Here is a 15,981-nt window from a genome sequence, read left to right as displayed (position 1 = left end):
ACGGCTTTACGGTTTCTTACCAGGGCAGAGGCAAATCGTCAGACGCTGCCTCACCTCTGCCCTGGGAGCAGCGTGACCGTAGCGGCTCGCAGATGTTGAATGCTCCTTTATATAATTCGTAAAACACGACATGCCTACGAATTATATTGAGCGCAAATCCGCCTTATTGACCAAAGCTGGCCAGGGCTGAAATATTCGTTTTGAGACGCAGTTTTACTTCAGCAAAAGGTTTGGAATTCGATTAACAATTGGGAGGGCATAGGAGAGGAAGGAGCAGATGGAAGAATTTTGAAGCCCACGTAAAAATATCTTGAATCAAGAGGTAAAGACACCAGTACATTTTAGGCAGAAACATAAGACACAAACAGGTATACTTGAGCAATAACATCTGAATATTCTAGGCTTCAGCGCATATTTCGAAAGTTGCAAATAAATTAATGAAAATTTCAAACACAGTATATGTTGTTTGCCACAAACTGGTGGAGATTCAACATATCTAGTGCTGCCTATTCGTCACTTTTCCTTCAAAACATATTTTCAAGAAGAAGAAGAAGAAGAAAAATGATTAATAATAATCGTTGACGCAACAATCCAATTGAATTATGGCCTTGAAGTATGTTAGACCACTTCATTCAAGACCGTTACGGTACATACAGGATTAGAGTACCCTATAGGTTGCAATGTGGTCAGTATTGCGCTCGTCCGAGATTATTACCCTCATTTAACTCAGCTAGTCATCCACAGCTGAGTCGACTGGCATCCGACGTCAAATCACGATACAAATTCCACTACCACCACTGAGATTTGAACCTATTTTGGGTTTTGGGGCCAACATTGGACACCGTCTGTAATGAATGTGGTTGCTTCAGAAGGAAAATGTTAAACTAGATGTCCTCAAATAAAAATTAGGCTGAAGCGATGGTCGTACGGAAAATGGATGCACACTGCAGATACCGATTGTATGTATTATTCGTATCAGAAAAAAAAGAATAAACACATGAATTTAGACAGGGAATTTTTCCGAACGATGCTGAACCGATTTAAATGACATTTCATAAGCAATTTAGATCATTTACCTGAAAAAAGTTAACAGAAGGAAAGCCGCCGAATGCTTTTTCTTTTCAGATTTTCTGCAAAACAAAACAAAGCCAATTGACGGTCTGCTTGTACTTTGTCCGTTTGTGAACCACATGTGTTCATCTGAAAAATGTCACATCTATTGATATATGATGGTCATACATAAAGTATAAAGTCCCCCATATGCAGTATTGGGTGTAAGAGGGATCGTGGAAAATGAGGTGAGTAGAATACGTTTAAATATATGTTGCGAAACATTGAAGTGGGCAAAAGATACGAGCGTGTAGGCGAAAGTATTAACCGATTGTCTCATTCCGTATGACTATTCAGTTTTGTTACGTACACCACTAGTTTGGGAATCTTGATTCACGATTTGATATGCTGGACTGAATTTGAATCCCCAGTGTCAAATATATTGATCTGCAGGTGCGGATTTTCAGGGTCTCATTTCAAAAGAAGTGTGCTATGCTATGCTGGTTAATGTTCCCGAATCCCCTATTACCTGTATTGTATATGGATCTAAGATTTGAGTTTTTCTTTCAATGTGAACGAGCTCCTAGAAAAAGATGTAATAATTACACGCAAAAGTGACAATAAGCTTCAATCGAATGAAAAGGAGTACACGGAGGAGCCCGTAAAGATCAGTGAACTCAACCGGCAGCCGGTGTAATACTTATAGGCACAAAATGGTTATGTCGTGTTCATTCTAAACCGGAGCGAATCCAGAAACACATCGAAAATGTAATTAGTACGAAATCACAAAACACCTCCTAGACTCTGTGAAAAAGTCGGACAAAGTTCTTGACGACTGTAGCACAGATTTACAGTGCAGCGGAAAAACAGACGGTAAGCTTCATAATTATCGACGCAATGAGAAGAGGATACAGATGAAAGAAGGCAAAAAGAAGTAGAATACATCCTAGACACCCTAACAGAAAATAGCTTCCGCAAGGATATTATCATCAGGCGCATCAACAACGAAATTCTCAACACTATTGGAGGAAGCACGTAGTCGAACTATAGGTGGATAGCAATAAAATTCTCAAATGAGGAATAACTTATATGGGACAACCAAGTGTTGGTAGGTACCAGCGTTGCAAAACACATCAAAGAACCAATACGTACAGAAATAGATAACCCAAAAAGGCCAAGAAGTCTCATGAAAAAAGCAGTTCCCAAGGAAGTTAAAATATTATATTCCTATCTTTAATTGTATAAATAATAAATATTCAGCCTTTTAAGTTGAGAGGATCTTAGACAACATTCTGGTTCGAGTTGTCGACTTGAGACTCAACTAAAAAATTCTATCAAGATCAACAGGACAAGGACTTACTCTTCTAAATGAGGACAGAATATGACCTTCTAGACCAAACGGTCCTCGGAAGAGGAAACCGGAAGAAAGAGGAATTGGCAAAAAATAGTAACGGTAAAGATAACATGATGATGATCTTCCTAAGAAGGACGACGGAACGGCAGTATAGGAAAGTCAAAGCACACCTAATTATCGAGTACAAATTAAATGCACCGACCTTTTTCAAGGATTCGAAATATTTGTAATCATGTGCGCAGAGCAAACAGATATATGATTTCATATAGGATCCCTGTATTTCTCCCCAGTTAATGATGGAAAAAGGTCTACACGTGCCCACTTGGATTCCAGTTACATTCCGTAGCCAAACTATTATAATAAAGAGGCTCCATCCGGAAGTTAACCTTCTGTATATAATGGATGAGATTAAGGCTACTCATTCAAAAATGTTAATCAGGTCAATCGCTAACTGTGCGTGTAGACAAAATAAAACAAGTCGCGAAACCGGAAGCTGGACACTTCAGGTACGAAAGGTTTTGTGTATTTCTTAGTACGTAGCACGTAATATATCCATATATTATGTGAGAGTATCCACTTTCGGGTGATATTGACATTCATAGTCTTCAATTTTCAAAGAAGCAACAAATTTGAGGTATTATAGCTTTGTTAGTAATAGTGTGATTTCCACCAAACTTGGTAAGAAATTTTACACCCCCCTTTTGCATGTATGGGGACCCCCCCCCCCTTAAATTCGACGTAAAAGGATGTAATTCACTGCATGCGTGAGCGTTCACAGTTAGCATCTGTCTACCAAATTTGGTGTCAATCGCTATAACCGTCTCCGAGAAAAATGCGTGTGACGGACAAACAGACACACGGACAGACAGACAGACAGAAGGAGAATTCCCCGAGCAATGGAAGCTGCAAAAGTTGATACTTATTCCGAAGCCAGGTAAACCATTGGGAGACCCCTCCTCATATCGACCGATATGTTTGGTCAATACCATTGGTAAACTATTTGAACGAGTATTATACAACAGGCTGCTCGCTGTTGCGGAAAAGGAAGGAGGCCTATCCGACAACCAATTCGCGTTTCGTAAGGGGAGATGGACCAAGACAAAGTCGACGTTGTCTTATTTCAAGGGTAGTTAGTTCCGGACTACTCTACGCAGCTCCAGTTTGGGCAACCGTTCTGGAAAACAAATCAAACTGCGGAAAACTAGGAATGCCGTATCGACTGAGTGCACTCCGGGTATGCAGTGCTTATCGAACGACATCAGGAGAAGCAGCATATGTACTGGCAGGGACAATCCCCATAGACATCTTGGCGGATGAAGGTCGGCGTCTCTACGACAATATGTATGCAATCGGTGAGTCGATTGTACTTCGACGGCAACTAGCACGGCGAGAATCCATCGCAAAATGGCAAAAGAGATGGAACGAGGTAGAAACTGGCCGTTGGACCTACCGTATCATTCCACACATTCGAAAATGGATGGAAAGGAATCACGGGGAACTAAGCTACGAGCTAACACAGTTTTTAAGCGGACATGGACAGGCGCTTAACACCTGAAAATATAATGGAGTTTATGTTGGAATCAACGGAGGCTTGGAATCAAGTGGTAATTGAGCTGAAAATGATTCATAAACAGCTAAGGCATGAAGAACTGCGAAGAAAGCAAGAAAGGGAGCGAACAATGATGCGCCGCAGTTAAGAACTGATCCAACCCCACGATGCAATGCTTATAGCAGTCCCGTGGGGAGAGTGGAAGAAGAAGGAGGTGGTTTTAGTGAGTAGAAGTCTCACATAACTGTATGGCAGGAGCCAGCAGTAGGTTTTTTCCACCTTCCAACGAAAAAAAAAAAGACAGACAGACAGACCGACAGTAAACCGATTTTAATAAGGTTTTGTTTTACACAAAACCTTAAAAATAACACTTTACATAAGGAGAATCCAGCTGCCCCTGTTAAGGGAAGATCGGGTCTGTTTATTGCAAGAGCACTATACTGTTGTGGTGCGACCAGGCATCTAACAAACCATCGAGGATGCTCGGTTTATAAGGATATGATCAGGAGGATCCTTAAAAACATGACACAAACACGAAAAACTACCGCCATGAAACAAAACATCACATTTGAATAATTTAAGCAGGTAAACCAGTTTGTCTACCTAGCGGCATCACTCACTGAAGAGCTCATAAGGCATTTTACGCCACCCCGTCAGGGTCCACAGAAACACAACAAACAAACCATATACAAAATTCCAGTATGCTCTTTTTTTTATTTACGAGTATGAGCTTCTCAAAGATCGCTAAATAAGGATCTCCCTTGACATAGTCTCACTAAATGATAGCGTTTGGAGAAAGATCGGCTTAAATCTTTAAAATAGAAGCATTCTCAAAGAAACCAGTTATGATTTAGAATTTAAAATCAATGAACGTTATACTCCTCTTCAATGGTTTATCCTTAATTCTAAAAACACAAACAATGCAAGAAATAACACTCACCAATTAATAGGAATTTCCAAACATGCATCTGAATTTCCAGTTGTGTTTCCATTCAATCTCTTCGCAGCTGAACTGAATACTGCATCATCATTATCATAGAGGACAACCGAGAATATGCTGATGTTTCCGCTTTCATAGGAGATGAAGATAAAATTGATGATGGCCTTGTTATAATTGTTGATGCCGCATCTGGTGACACTTTCATTACAACACTTTTCAACATGACAATCATTTTCATCATTTGAAAATGTCTGACGTCTCATTACAGAATGTGAAAATTGTGTTTATCTCCCTCTTCGAATCCTTATAATTAATTCATGTCCTATTTGCATGGCAACAGATTTCACTTGTTTTAACGAATTAGGAAAAATGGTTTGCATATTAATTTGCTTTTCTTCAAATTATCTTTTAATTTTGGGATATATGAAATGAGAAATAATGGAATTATGGAAATTTTCAGGAGTTCATAATTTCATAATTCCGTAATGTCAAATCTAGGAAGCACGAAAAACTCGTAGGTCGACAGTTAAATCAATGAAAACCTCAAAATGTATAATCATTATACGCTAAAATTGAAGAACGGAAGTTAGTTTAGTCATATTAAGCCCAATTATGACTAAACTTCCTCAACGATTTTTGTCATTTAATAAGAAAAAAGTTTCCATGTGTTTTGAATTTTTGAAAATGTAGAAGCCATTGTTTGTTCCTTCTACTTCTGATGAAGTATTCGTGTATTCGTGAAAATCATTCTGTCAAAAACGAAACAAATCAATCAGCATGAAAACTTAAGGAAAACAGTTCTATTCGAGGTTAAATGGTAGCTAGAACTTAGCAGCGATAAAAAGCTGAGTTTGCGGTAATACCAACTTGCCAGATAGGATTATAGGATGACTCCTCCTTTGCCTTTCAAGCAAGTTTTTAACTTCCTCCATAGACAGTAACAACTTCTTTTGAGATCGGAGGAAAGATGAGTTATTATTATCTGATTGACCGTGACCCCACCTGGGCTGAACGTACTTCTTGTTCAACCGAGAGGTTCATGCCCCTGAGATAGTGACTGAAGAATTTATTCTGCTACCTGCTTCTCGAAAACTATGAATACAGATAGAATCTCAATTTTGCTTTGTGCTACAGAACGATAATAAGCAGCTTAAGAGGTGAAAACAACTGTTCACAACGACTCTCAACTGTCTCACATCGGATGAAGTTCTACCTCTAGTGGACAAAATGGCAAGCCAACGAAATATACAAATACTGACTACTTCGCCAGACAAAAATGAAATCTTTTCTACTATCTAGACAAAACTGCCGGTCACGGCAGTCTTCTTATGGACTTATTGCCTCCACTTGTTCATGAATCCTTTGAATTTCATATCTTTCCCGGCATCTATTTACTCTCTCGCCTAGTTATGGAGCTGGGCCAGATGGTTTCAGATTTAGAAAGAGATAAAAGTAGAGTCTAAGTGAAGATATATGTAATAATGGGCGAAGAGCCCAGAGCATCGATTAAATTTTCTGCCTTTGTAGCGTTGTCTACTGAACGACATTGATTTCGATGTTTTGTCAAAAATCTTGAAATGCATATCCTTCAACACCACCATCGAGTTGAGTTTGTTCCAATCCAATGGTCTTTCTATGCTGTTATATGGAAGCAGCCTATAGAAAGTGGGAACCACTTTTACTCAAATGCCTTACCTCCTGTTCTCACCAAGGCATGGGTGTGCTGTAGCTCGACACAACCTCGAATGAAAAATTATATCGGCACACGGATCATGTACCGGTAGATGCATTAATTAAGAGGAAGAAGTGGCAGTAGATAGGTCACATTTTGAGAAGGAATGACAGTTCCATTGCTGGCGATGACATGCAACTAAATCTGAAAATAACCAACGAGTAAATTATACCATGAACACGTCACGCAGAGCAGTAGAGGAGTTTAGGGTTCTCGAGAAGTCCTGGAATGGCATGAAGCAGCAAAGATGTCAACGATGCCGTATAAAATTCTTGATCTTCTTCAAGATTTTTACCTTTTGCTGTGGAGCGTTCGTGAAAGTGGCCGACGTCTGATTGTATCTGAAGTTGTAGCACAGATAAACTACAAAATAAAAAAAGACCAATGTGCGATAATATTTAAGCTCAATGTTACAGACTTCAAAGGAGGCGACCTAGGACCAACGAAAGTTAGAACATCATTAGTTGATAAAGTACAATCGGTTTTTTACCTACGTGGTGTTTTGCACGTGTATCTTACAATAAATTCTACATATTAATTTGAATTTTTCACCCAGATTATGGTTATCTATTGATACAGTACTGAAAGTTAACCTCCCGTTTTGCAGAGCTTTCTATTCATACCTTTTTTCAGATCTATTGTCTTAGCGAGGGCTTCAAAAGTAGACATTTACATAAGGCGACACCACAAATTGTGAATATATCTTGCTATCAGTATCCTTAGTTGATAAATTTGGCTCCGTTGTTTTTTTTATAAATATAAAAAATCTAAATCATTTCATTCTCCAAACATACAACACAATTGGAAGGAAAGCATCTGAGCTCTCCCGTTTACATTACGAAAGTTATATTTTTTTACAAAACAATAAAAAAAATATTCTTTGATTTGCAAAGTTTATGGGTCCTTAACTTCTCCCCAATAATTCTAAAGATAGGAATATATTTGGGAGTGGTATACGTTCAACCCAAATGACAATCGACCAAAAATAATTTTGCCCTAAAAACAAAATCCCCATTTTCTATTTCTATTTCTCATCCCTCGCCTCAAGGTGGACTCCTTCTTCATTCAACCAGAAAAAGCGTTAGAATGATATATTTTCTAACCTATTTTCCAAATTTATATACATATGCCATATCTTCGCCACTCACTCCTTCTATATCTACAGCTTGGAATAGAAAAAATACCTGCCGTCATATTGTTCGTTTCAATCCAAAAACACATATGAACAGGTTGAACGATTGTCTTACCATTGTTTTCACCGATGGTGATAACGGCAGCCTCTCCCTTCGTCCCGGAAAGGAATCGCTAGTGAAAAACATTCCCAGAAATTCTGCGAGTGGAGACGTTTATTAAGAAGGGAACAAAACACACGCTGAAGTGCAAGTAAAGCTACAACATGCGGAATATAGCTGTCATTGGTGCTATATTTCACTTTTGCTCCCCACGGCGGAGACACGTTAGAAACTCCTATGACATGAATTGATATTACTCATTGTTAGCAGAAGTAATGATTCTTTTCACTCATGTAAGATTTAAGGAGAACATTTTAATACAAGTTCGAAGGTAGGAAAGTGTACGTCAAAAGATCTGTCTCAGAAAAGGGTTGAAGTGATGCTTGAGTGTGTAAAGTAGTAGTTCTCCGATAGTGAATGAAACTCGTCTGGCTAGAGTGAAGGAACGAGTGTGCAAATAGAGAGAAGTAGATTAGTAAATGTCTTTCCAACAAAGCATGTGACTGATTGGTTGACTCTCTAGAAAATAAAAGGATAGACGCACACGAAGCAAGTCTGAATGGGATACAGTTCTTTTAATTCGCTTTACCAAGAATAACATCTTTTTTTCAATTTGGAAAAAAATTTCACGTTAACTTGAGAGTCTTCAGAAAACATTTTTGACTTTTACGATAGCCTATTTTATTTTTAACTAGAAAATCTACTTTCAGTGGTTAGAGATTTCAATGGAATCAAAAAGAAAAGAAAATGTGACAAAAAAATAAAGGAATCTAATTTCTCGGTTAAGAGTACTTGACATAGGTTGAATAAATTCATCCACCTACTGCTGATATATTCTTTGACTTTACTTAGATTTTTGAGAATCCATCGGTTTTCTTATCGACATCTCAAAAAATAAATATACCTTCAGGTCCTTTAGCTATTATTTACACCTCTTCAAAAGCAGGATACGATTTCGTTAGCGAAAAGGCTTTTTGACCTCTTGATATTAGAATAGCCAAGGATAACGGAATCGGTTTCAGCTAAATTTCCTTAAGGCTAAGGGAAGTTGTACCTACACCCTAAAACGAATTATTGTGTTTTTAACTGGTAATAGTGTACCTATTAACTAGAGCATGTCGATCAAGCGTGTAACTGACAAGAATTTACAGATGTTTCCTACTTCCAAGTATTCTCTCAGGTGAATTAGCCTACTTTGCAAAAGCACCGGCACGGAATTGGCTCAGAATATGTATGGGGGCTTCATCACTACCTTTACAAAATCTGAAGATAGTATCCGCAAATAGCCGTAGCTTTCACAGATTGTAAAAATAACAATAATCCTAAGGCTCTTCTTCTTGAGATTTAAACAATCCTGCAAACTCTTTAGCTCATATCCACCCCTGGGCACGCTGGAATATTCTATTTGCGGTATTTCACTCACAGTTAGTACCATAGCCATGAACTCTTCCTGGATTTACAAAAGATTCTGGTCCGGATAGCGGCGTTTCTGCCACTATCTTTTCCATTAGCTTCTAACCGAATATGATCAGGAACCCAGAGTATTCTGACCTTATTATGCTAACCAAGCGTATCCCATTTATTAAGGCATTCCTCATATCAGCACTTGGCTGCAACTAAGCGCTTGACTCAGATTGTAGTAGCAAATATACATTATTCTGGGGCCACCATTCTTAGGTTATTCAACTCTTCGTTTTCGTTCGGCTTCTGCAGGATAGTAGAAGCTAATGGAGAACGAGTTCACCCTGTAAATTATATAAAATAGCATATCAAGGCAACGATTCAAGTAAGCACTCTTGCAATAATTACATTAAAGTCAAAATCCCGGTTATTCCGGCTAGGAAGTTCATCCTACAGCTGTCCTGGCAATTCCGAATCTGCTTCAGCCACGGTTTTCTTTGCAAGATAACGGCTTGAACATCGGAAATCAATCGACTAAAGCTTCGCATGAATGCCTGTGTTAAACCATCGTAATTATTCCAAACGAGCTTAATACGCTAGAAAAAACATATCATCCGTTTTTTCGCAACAAACTGTTTCCAATTATAAACGCACAAAGTCACCCCCAAAAGAAGAAATCTAAACAACTGCCGCAAGGAGAAAAGAGCAACCCCGGTACGTGCTGATTCCTTTCTGAAAAGTACATGCAGGCAGCGAAGTCAAATCCATTATTGGAATTGTACACGTTTTCAATTACGTTCTCAACGACATTCAAATTATTTTTCGAACAAGGGTATTTGATGAAGTTGTTACCAAGTTCGATATTGGTTTCAGTTCCGGGAAGACAGCCGAAAAGGAAAGCAGAAAGGTGATATCTCCGGCCAGGTTGATGAAAATTTTATTTCCAGGTAAAAGCATAGGCACTTGGTTTTGCTTGGATTAACCAAATTGGGAGAAAAGTCAATTTGGAGGAGAATAGTATCCGCGATTACAGCCGCATTGATTTTGCTAATATATTTTCATTTATTTTTTCTTAGGCCCGGGACGCTGGGCCCAACAGACAAAAGGCGCTGGCGCATAACCGGCACTTGATAATCCGGTGGAAACAAGCAACGAGCAGAATTCAGATTACAAGGCTTATTCTCATTTAGCTTCGCTTCTAATTGAAAATCGCCATCCCTAGCAGAGCTGAACAATTCAAATCGAGCACTGTCCATTAACAAATCTCATTACAAAGATTTCAAAATCTAAATCTACTTATGTGCGTCATAACTAGGGCCACTAAGCCGTAAAACAAAGCCCTCACATGAGTTATTTCATTTAATTTTGATTATATCTCGCGCATTTGTCACACACATTCCAAAGGGATTCAATATTGTCCTCCAAAAATGCATCACAATAATCAAAAATACGTGCCATTCTGCATGATTCGAACGATTCATTCCTCATATTGGGAAATCATTTCTCTAACTTTTACCGTTGCACATTTACAACAATTCGGGCAATTTCACAAAGCAAAACCGCCTCATCCTAGCTAAATCCCATTGGTTTTGGCAACCAACGAGTAGGTAGAGGATGCACTATGCAAATACAGGATCAAAACTATTACTACCCAGTTCAATGCGCTCTTTCGGGTCCGAATAGCCTAGACAGACGCATGGATATTCATGGAAAGAACGTGATGAAAGCTGATTAACAACCAAAAATTGGAAGCGAGTTCACTATTCTCATCTATCATTCAAGTGTAAATAATAGCTGAACTGGAGGATTACGGGCCAGCCATGTTCATAGACGTAGTTGGCTACAATTCATCATGCATACGTTTGCATTTACGGTTGGTAAGTAACGAATTCAGCAAGCTTATTGGATGTTCTGTGGCGCTATTCGGACAGTGTTAAATATTTGTTTGTGAGGGTATAAAAAGTTTGAAGTTTCAACCCATTTTTAAATCAATTACTAACTTTTTTTCATGGATTGCTATGGCTAAAAAAAGGCTTCATTGATAGTAAATGGATGAATTACACATCAAAGTAGTGTATCTAGTGCAGTATCTTATTTCCATGCCGTCAGCTCCGAAGCTCAGACATGATATTTGAACGGAAAGTTAAATGAAGAATGCATAGTCCTTATTCAGTAAGTAAAACGAACATTACTGACTAAAAAAAAATGCAATCTATAATCAGTAGAACAACAAATTTTGAGCGACCACTATCTCAATAGATTCCTCTTTTGTCCTCCATTCTGATAATTATTAACTATTTTTTTGTTGAGGATACTGGGAGTCCTGAGTCCGCATCCATTTGATGGCGAATCGGTCAAATTCACTTCGGCCTGGTTTAGATTTGAACTTACGACAGATTTCACTTCAAAATAATTCCCACTCATGTGGTGTTTGCGATTATATATAAATGGAGCGATTACAACCTGTCGCTACTTTCGTACACGCTTCTTCCAGGGCAGAGGTCAAGCAGCAACTGAGGAGTTGCCTCTGTCCTAGACGGAACCATCAGTCAAATTATTAACTAATTTGTATGCCCCCCATTGCCGCTACTGCCGCATCAGTATTCCTCAGTTGAAGGTTGCTTCCGCAATCTCTGATTAGCATACACTGTCGCCTCTATTGTGATTCTGGCGTACAAAAATGGTCTCATCTTCGCCCCTCTTCAGCGTTAAGTTAACAAAGAAGAACAAGCAAGGCATTCAGAGTATTAAACCTTTACCAATTACATAGTGTTCGCTGTTCACTTTTAGTGGTTCACTTTTTAGTGGAGTATGACATCCACAGTCAAACTATGCTTCAGTTTCATTATCGTCACACCGTACACTATGCAGATGATAAGCTCACAGCAGAGAGGCAAACGCAAGACGAATACAAACCGGAAGTTCCGATTATTGAGTTTTACCCAGACAGCGATTCTCGGATGAACTTAGAAGCAGCGAACTTGCCCCTTCGTCCACTGAAACTAGTGGCCTTAGCACTAGGTGTTTCTTCTCTCAATATGCAAAGGGTTTAAAAACCGGTCTGCTGTCTTTTAACTTATCTGTCATGGCTCGGTATCATGACATCCATATGGGGTCGGATTGGTACAATAAGCTCATTTGACTTTCTTACAGAATTTGGTGAGTCGAAGCATGCAAAAGTCACCCCTCCCAAATTCAGTAGCCAAATCCGCAAGTTGCCAACCTTCCAAGCCCCTACCATCATCAATCAATTAGAAATAACCCATAGACCAAATATCCAATCATGGATGTTTGTCAGAGTGAAACTGAACACAAGCTAGCTGGTTGAACCTGATTTATCTTAGGGAGATGAGGTATATAGGCGCACACGTTTTCCGATCTGAGTATTTTCACCAATCTACATGCCGTCATTTTTTTTTTTTTTGAGTGATATTTTAAGAAGGGTAGACCCAAGTTTTAAGAGTTTGATGAAAACTAATTTCCATTTCGAGTACACCATCCATTCCAATGATTAATTCCCACACCTGAATTCAGAGATATACACATTTGTAGATAATCTATCATTTATAATATTTAAAATGGCTCCTACTCCTTCCTTTGTGGAGCACAGGACATCCAGACAGTTCTTTCTCATTTTTGCTCATTTGATTTTCAATAAGGCTAAACTTTGGCTTTAAAGTCTGTTACAAATAATTGTGGTTCGGATGCTGGAAAAACATGTAGGCGACTGAAAATCATTGACTATAAACAGAACTCCAAAAATGACAAAAGGCAGAATAATGCAGGAAGGAATACGACCATGTGGAAATCAAAAGTGAAGCTACTTTGTTGGGCACACATTTTTGAAAGCCCTTGTAACTTCGCAACCTGGCGTTTTCAAAAAAACAAAGTAAATGACGAGATGCTAATAACATGGGGTCAGTATTCAATTTTTGTTTCAGATTGAGGCTGTCCACCGATTTTTCAAAAAGTTGAAATTAACCTTTTAGTCCAAAAAATGTTTCCCAATTGTTCTCACCAATTTTATCTATTGATTAGTTGGGACGTCATAATGTTAGGGCTAACATCACTTTCAGATTGTTTTTAGCTAGAAAAAGAAAAACACAAAGCAGTCCAACAGTTGCTTGGCTGCGCGGGGAAAGCCACCGTAATCTGCTATGGATCAAATTAGGGACTTTGTAATGGGAAAGATTCACTTCCACGATATATGTTTGCAATAAACCCCTTTGTGAGGCATAATGCGTCAACCACACCTACCCAAAATTACTGTTGGTTCCTAGCAACGTGTTCCAACTCACTCTTGTTTCACTGTCCCGAGCCAGGCAGTTCCAGGGCTATCATCAATTAGTGGGTTCTACTGCATGGTACAACCCGCAATGGAGTTGTTGCTTTTTTCTTTTTCCAGGAAACAGCCACCATAAGAGGCATTTCCATATAACTAGGGCACGAGGTACTGAAAGGAAACGCTGAAAGTGTCCTAGTTCAGCGCCAAAAATTCGCACAAAGTAAGGATGCCATCCGTCGTAAATTATCTCCGCTTTGACTGCGACATCCCAGAGACAGTATGTTTTTTTAACTTCTCGATCAAGGTGTCAATGATAAACTCGTCATTTTCGATTTTGTTCTTAATTGTCAAGCCTGCTTCCAAGATTTCAAAAACAGGATATTTAGCAATGAGGAATCCTATCGGCTGGCTGGCTGTTTACTCAGATGGAAATACATTTTGATCCAGGCGTGTGGTTTACAATTTAAACGCACAGTTTTCCTCGAATATTGAGAGATCCTCAGTTCACATCCACTTTATGTCAGAAAAGACCAAATAAAGAGCAATTTACTGCCACTATTTTTTGTCCAAAGTCCCCTTGTGGTAGGTTCAACATCCAAGTGTCAATAAATGAGACGCGAAGGCGGCTTACGGTTTCGCCTTTGCTCTGAGCACAACGTGATCGAAGCAGCAAACCTCTCTTTTTAAGCATTGGTAAATGCTCATTTTAGCCATTCCCAACTCTCTAATTTATTACTAATTATTTCTTTGCCCAATGATAACCGTCTTTTCAACAGGGAATGTCGAATTGTTCGCTATGCAAGACGTCGCTCTGTGCATAAGCAAAAGGGTTTGTTTGTTTTTATAAGAAAGGTTGCCCTGAAATTGAAAGTTGCATAAATAATTTTAGTTGTTTTCGGTTCTTGGCTGAACTGGAACTCCATCTAATTAGGTAACCAGGACATACATATGTAGCAGAAATGAGAGTAACAACACGCTTGCGCCTTGATCAGTACCCATTCATACGTCCCCACGTATTCGAGGAGGGCGATCAGACCCGAAGTGGCTCTGTGACGAAGCCTCACCAGAGGTTATCTGGTACCATGGGAACCGAGATGGCCCTCTGAGAGCATTTGCTCCACGAGAATTCCTGGAGGATGTAATCTCGGCCCGGTTATTTGCGATTGGCCCCCTAGTGGGAGCTTCATGGTGGTTGTGGTTATGCCTACATCGCGGGCAGAGCTCCTCGGAGCTCAAGCGTGGAGTTGCGCTCCGGTGCCGTACCCCTTAGTTGCGGCAGAGGTGTTAGATAGGCCTCGCATCCACTGGAATGAATGCTGAGCCTGCACTCAGTATAAACCAGGACCGCTGTGCTTGCATGGCGGGGCTCTGATTGTGGTCATAAAATCAATCCTTGTCCGAAGAGGACCGTGGGATTATGCCTACACAGCAGGTACTCACGGTGAACCCCCAGGACTTTCAGTGCCCATTCATAGTTCAGTGCGAGTGATTTTTGTGAATGCAATTAGCGCAGCAGAATTTGGAGCAACGTTGGGCTATTAAAATTTGTATTAAGCCTGGAGAATCGACAAGCGAGGCATTCGGGAATTTATCGGCCAGCTTTTTGCTGGCATAGATCATTTTGGAAAGGCAGAGAACAGGGAACAAGGGGAATATCTCACCCACATTGTGAGTTCAAAGAATCGAAAGGAAAAGACTGACAGCCATGATTAAATCGTTGCTGGTTTTGGATAATGACAATATCAAGCTCAATAGAAGGGACAAATTATCAAAAGCGCACCCATTTTTAGAATGTCAAATTGACGCAATTTTAGAGTAACCCATTTAAGCCGGAAATCCTTATGACCCAAACATTACATCAGAGGTAAACCCAAGCACTTCATTTAGAAAATTTTGATGGAGTCGGGAAAAGTGATTTGAATGTTACAAAAGAAGAAACCAAAGGACCCCACAATCCAGATCACCGCTTTCATCAAAAGTTTTTTTTTTTCAATGATCACTGATAAGAGATTAATAATCCAAATTATGTTATAACCGCTGTAAAATATTCTGCATCAGAAAAGACAAAGTTAATCCCAATTGCAAACACAATATGGGCGGAGCAGATAGAACGAGAAAAATTGTGTCCAGGCTTTAGATTTTCTTAAGCTAAACAAATTTATGGGAATTAATTTTGGATAGATTCCGTACAAAGAAGTAATAAGTCAATTGAACGAAACTGCATTAGGCCTTTCAAATGAGAGGAGGAACAAAGTAAAGTAATGAATGTGCAAATTTGCTACGCCGAAAGTTTGAAGTACGATCAAATCAGAAGTGGGATAGAGTTGGTCAACTTTTGCTCAATTCGTGCTTTCTTTGATTTGTATTTTTCAAGAAATAATCTTTATTAGTCTATCTATAAATTTAAGTCGTATGTCCTTATGAGATTAGACAGGTAA

The 15,981-nt window shown here is 39.2% G+C and overlaps 1 protein-coding gene across 8 annotated transcripts in view; it reads right to left on the bottom strand.

Moving 5' to 3' along the window:
• The window catches only part of LOC119647833 (neural-cadherin), a 1,165,868-nt gene that overhangs the window by 492,406 nt on the left and 657,481 nt on the right, over positions 1–15,981 (bottom strand). Inside the window, exon 1 of one of the 8 annotated variants that reach the window (XM_038049153.1) lies at positions 4,894–5,000. The exons of the other annotated variants lie outside the window; for them this stretch is intronic. Coding sequence (XP_037905081.1) covers positions 4,894–4,945 — 52 coding nt within the window. The 5' untranslated portion in view covers positions 4,946–5,000. Of the gene's footprint in view, positions 1–4,893; positions 5,001–15,981 lie in introns of those variants that run through there. 8 annotated transcript variants of the gene reach the window in all.

This window comes from Hermetia illucens, chromosome 1 (genome assembly GCF_905115235.1).
Source record: "Hermetia illucens chromosome 1, iHerIll2.2.curated.20191125, whole genome shotgun sequence".
NCBI classification, from domain to species: Eukaryota; Metazoa; Arthropoda; class Insecta; order Diptera; family Stratiomyidae; genus Hermetia; species Hermetia illucens.
This window is presented reverse-complemented; position numbering and strand designations above follow the sequence as displayed.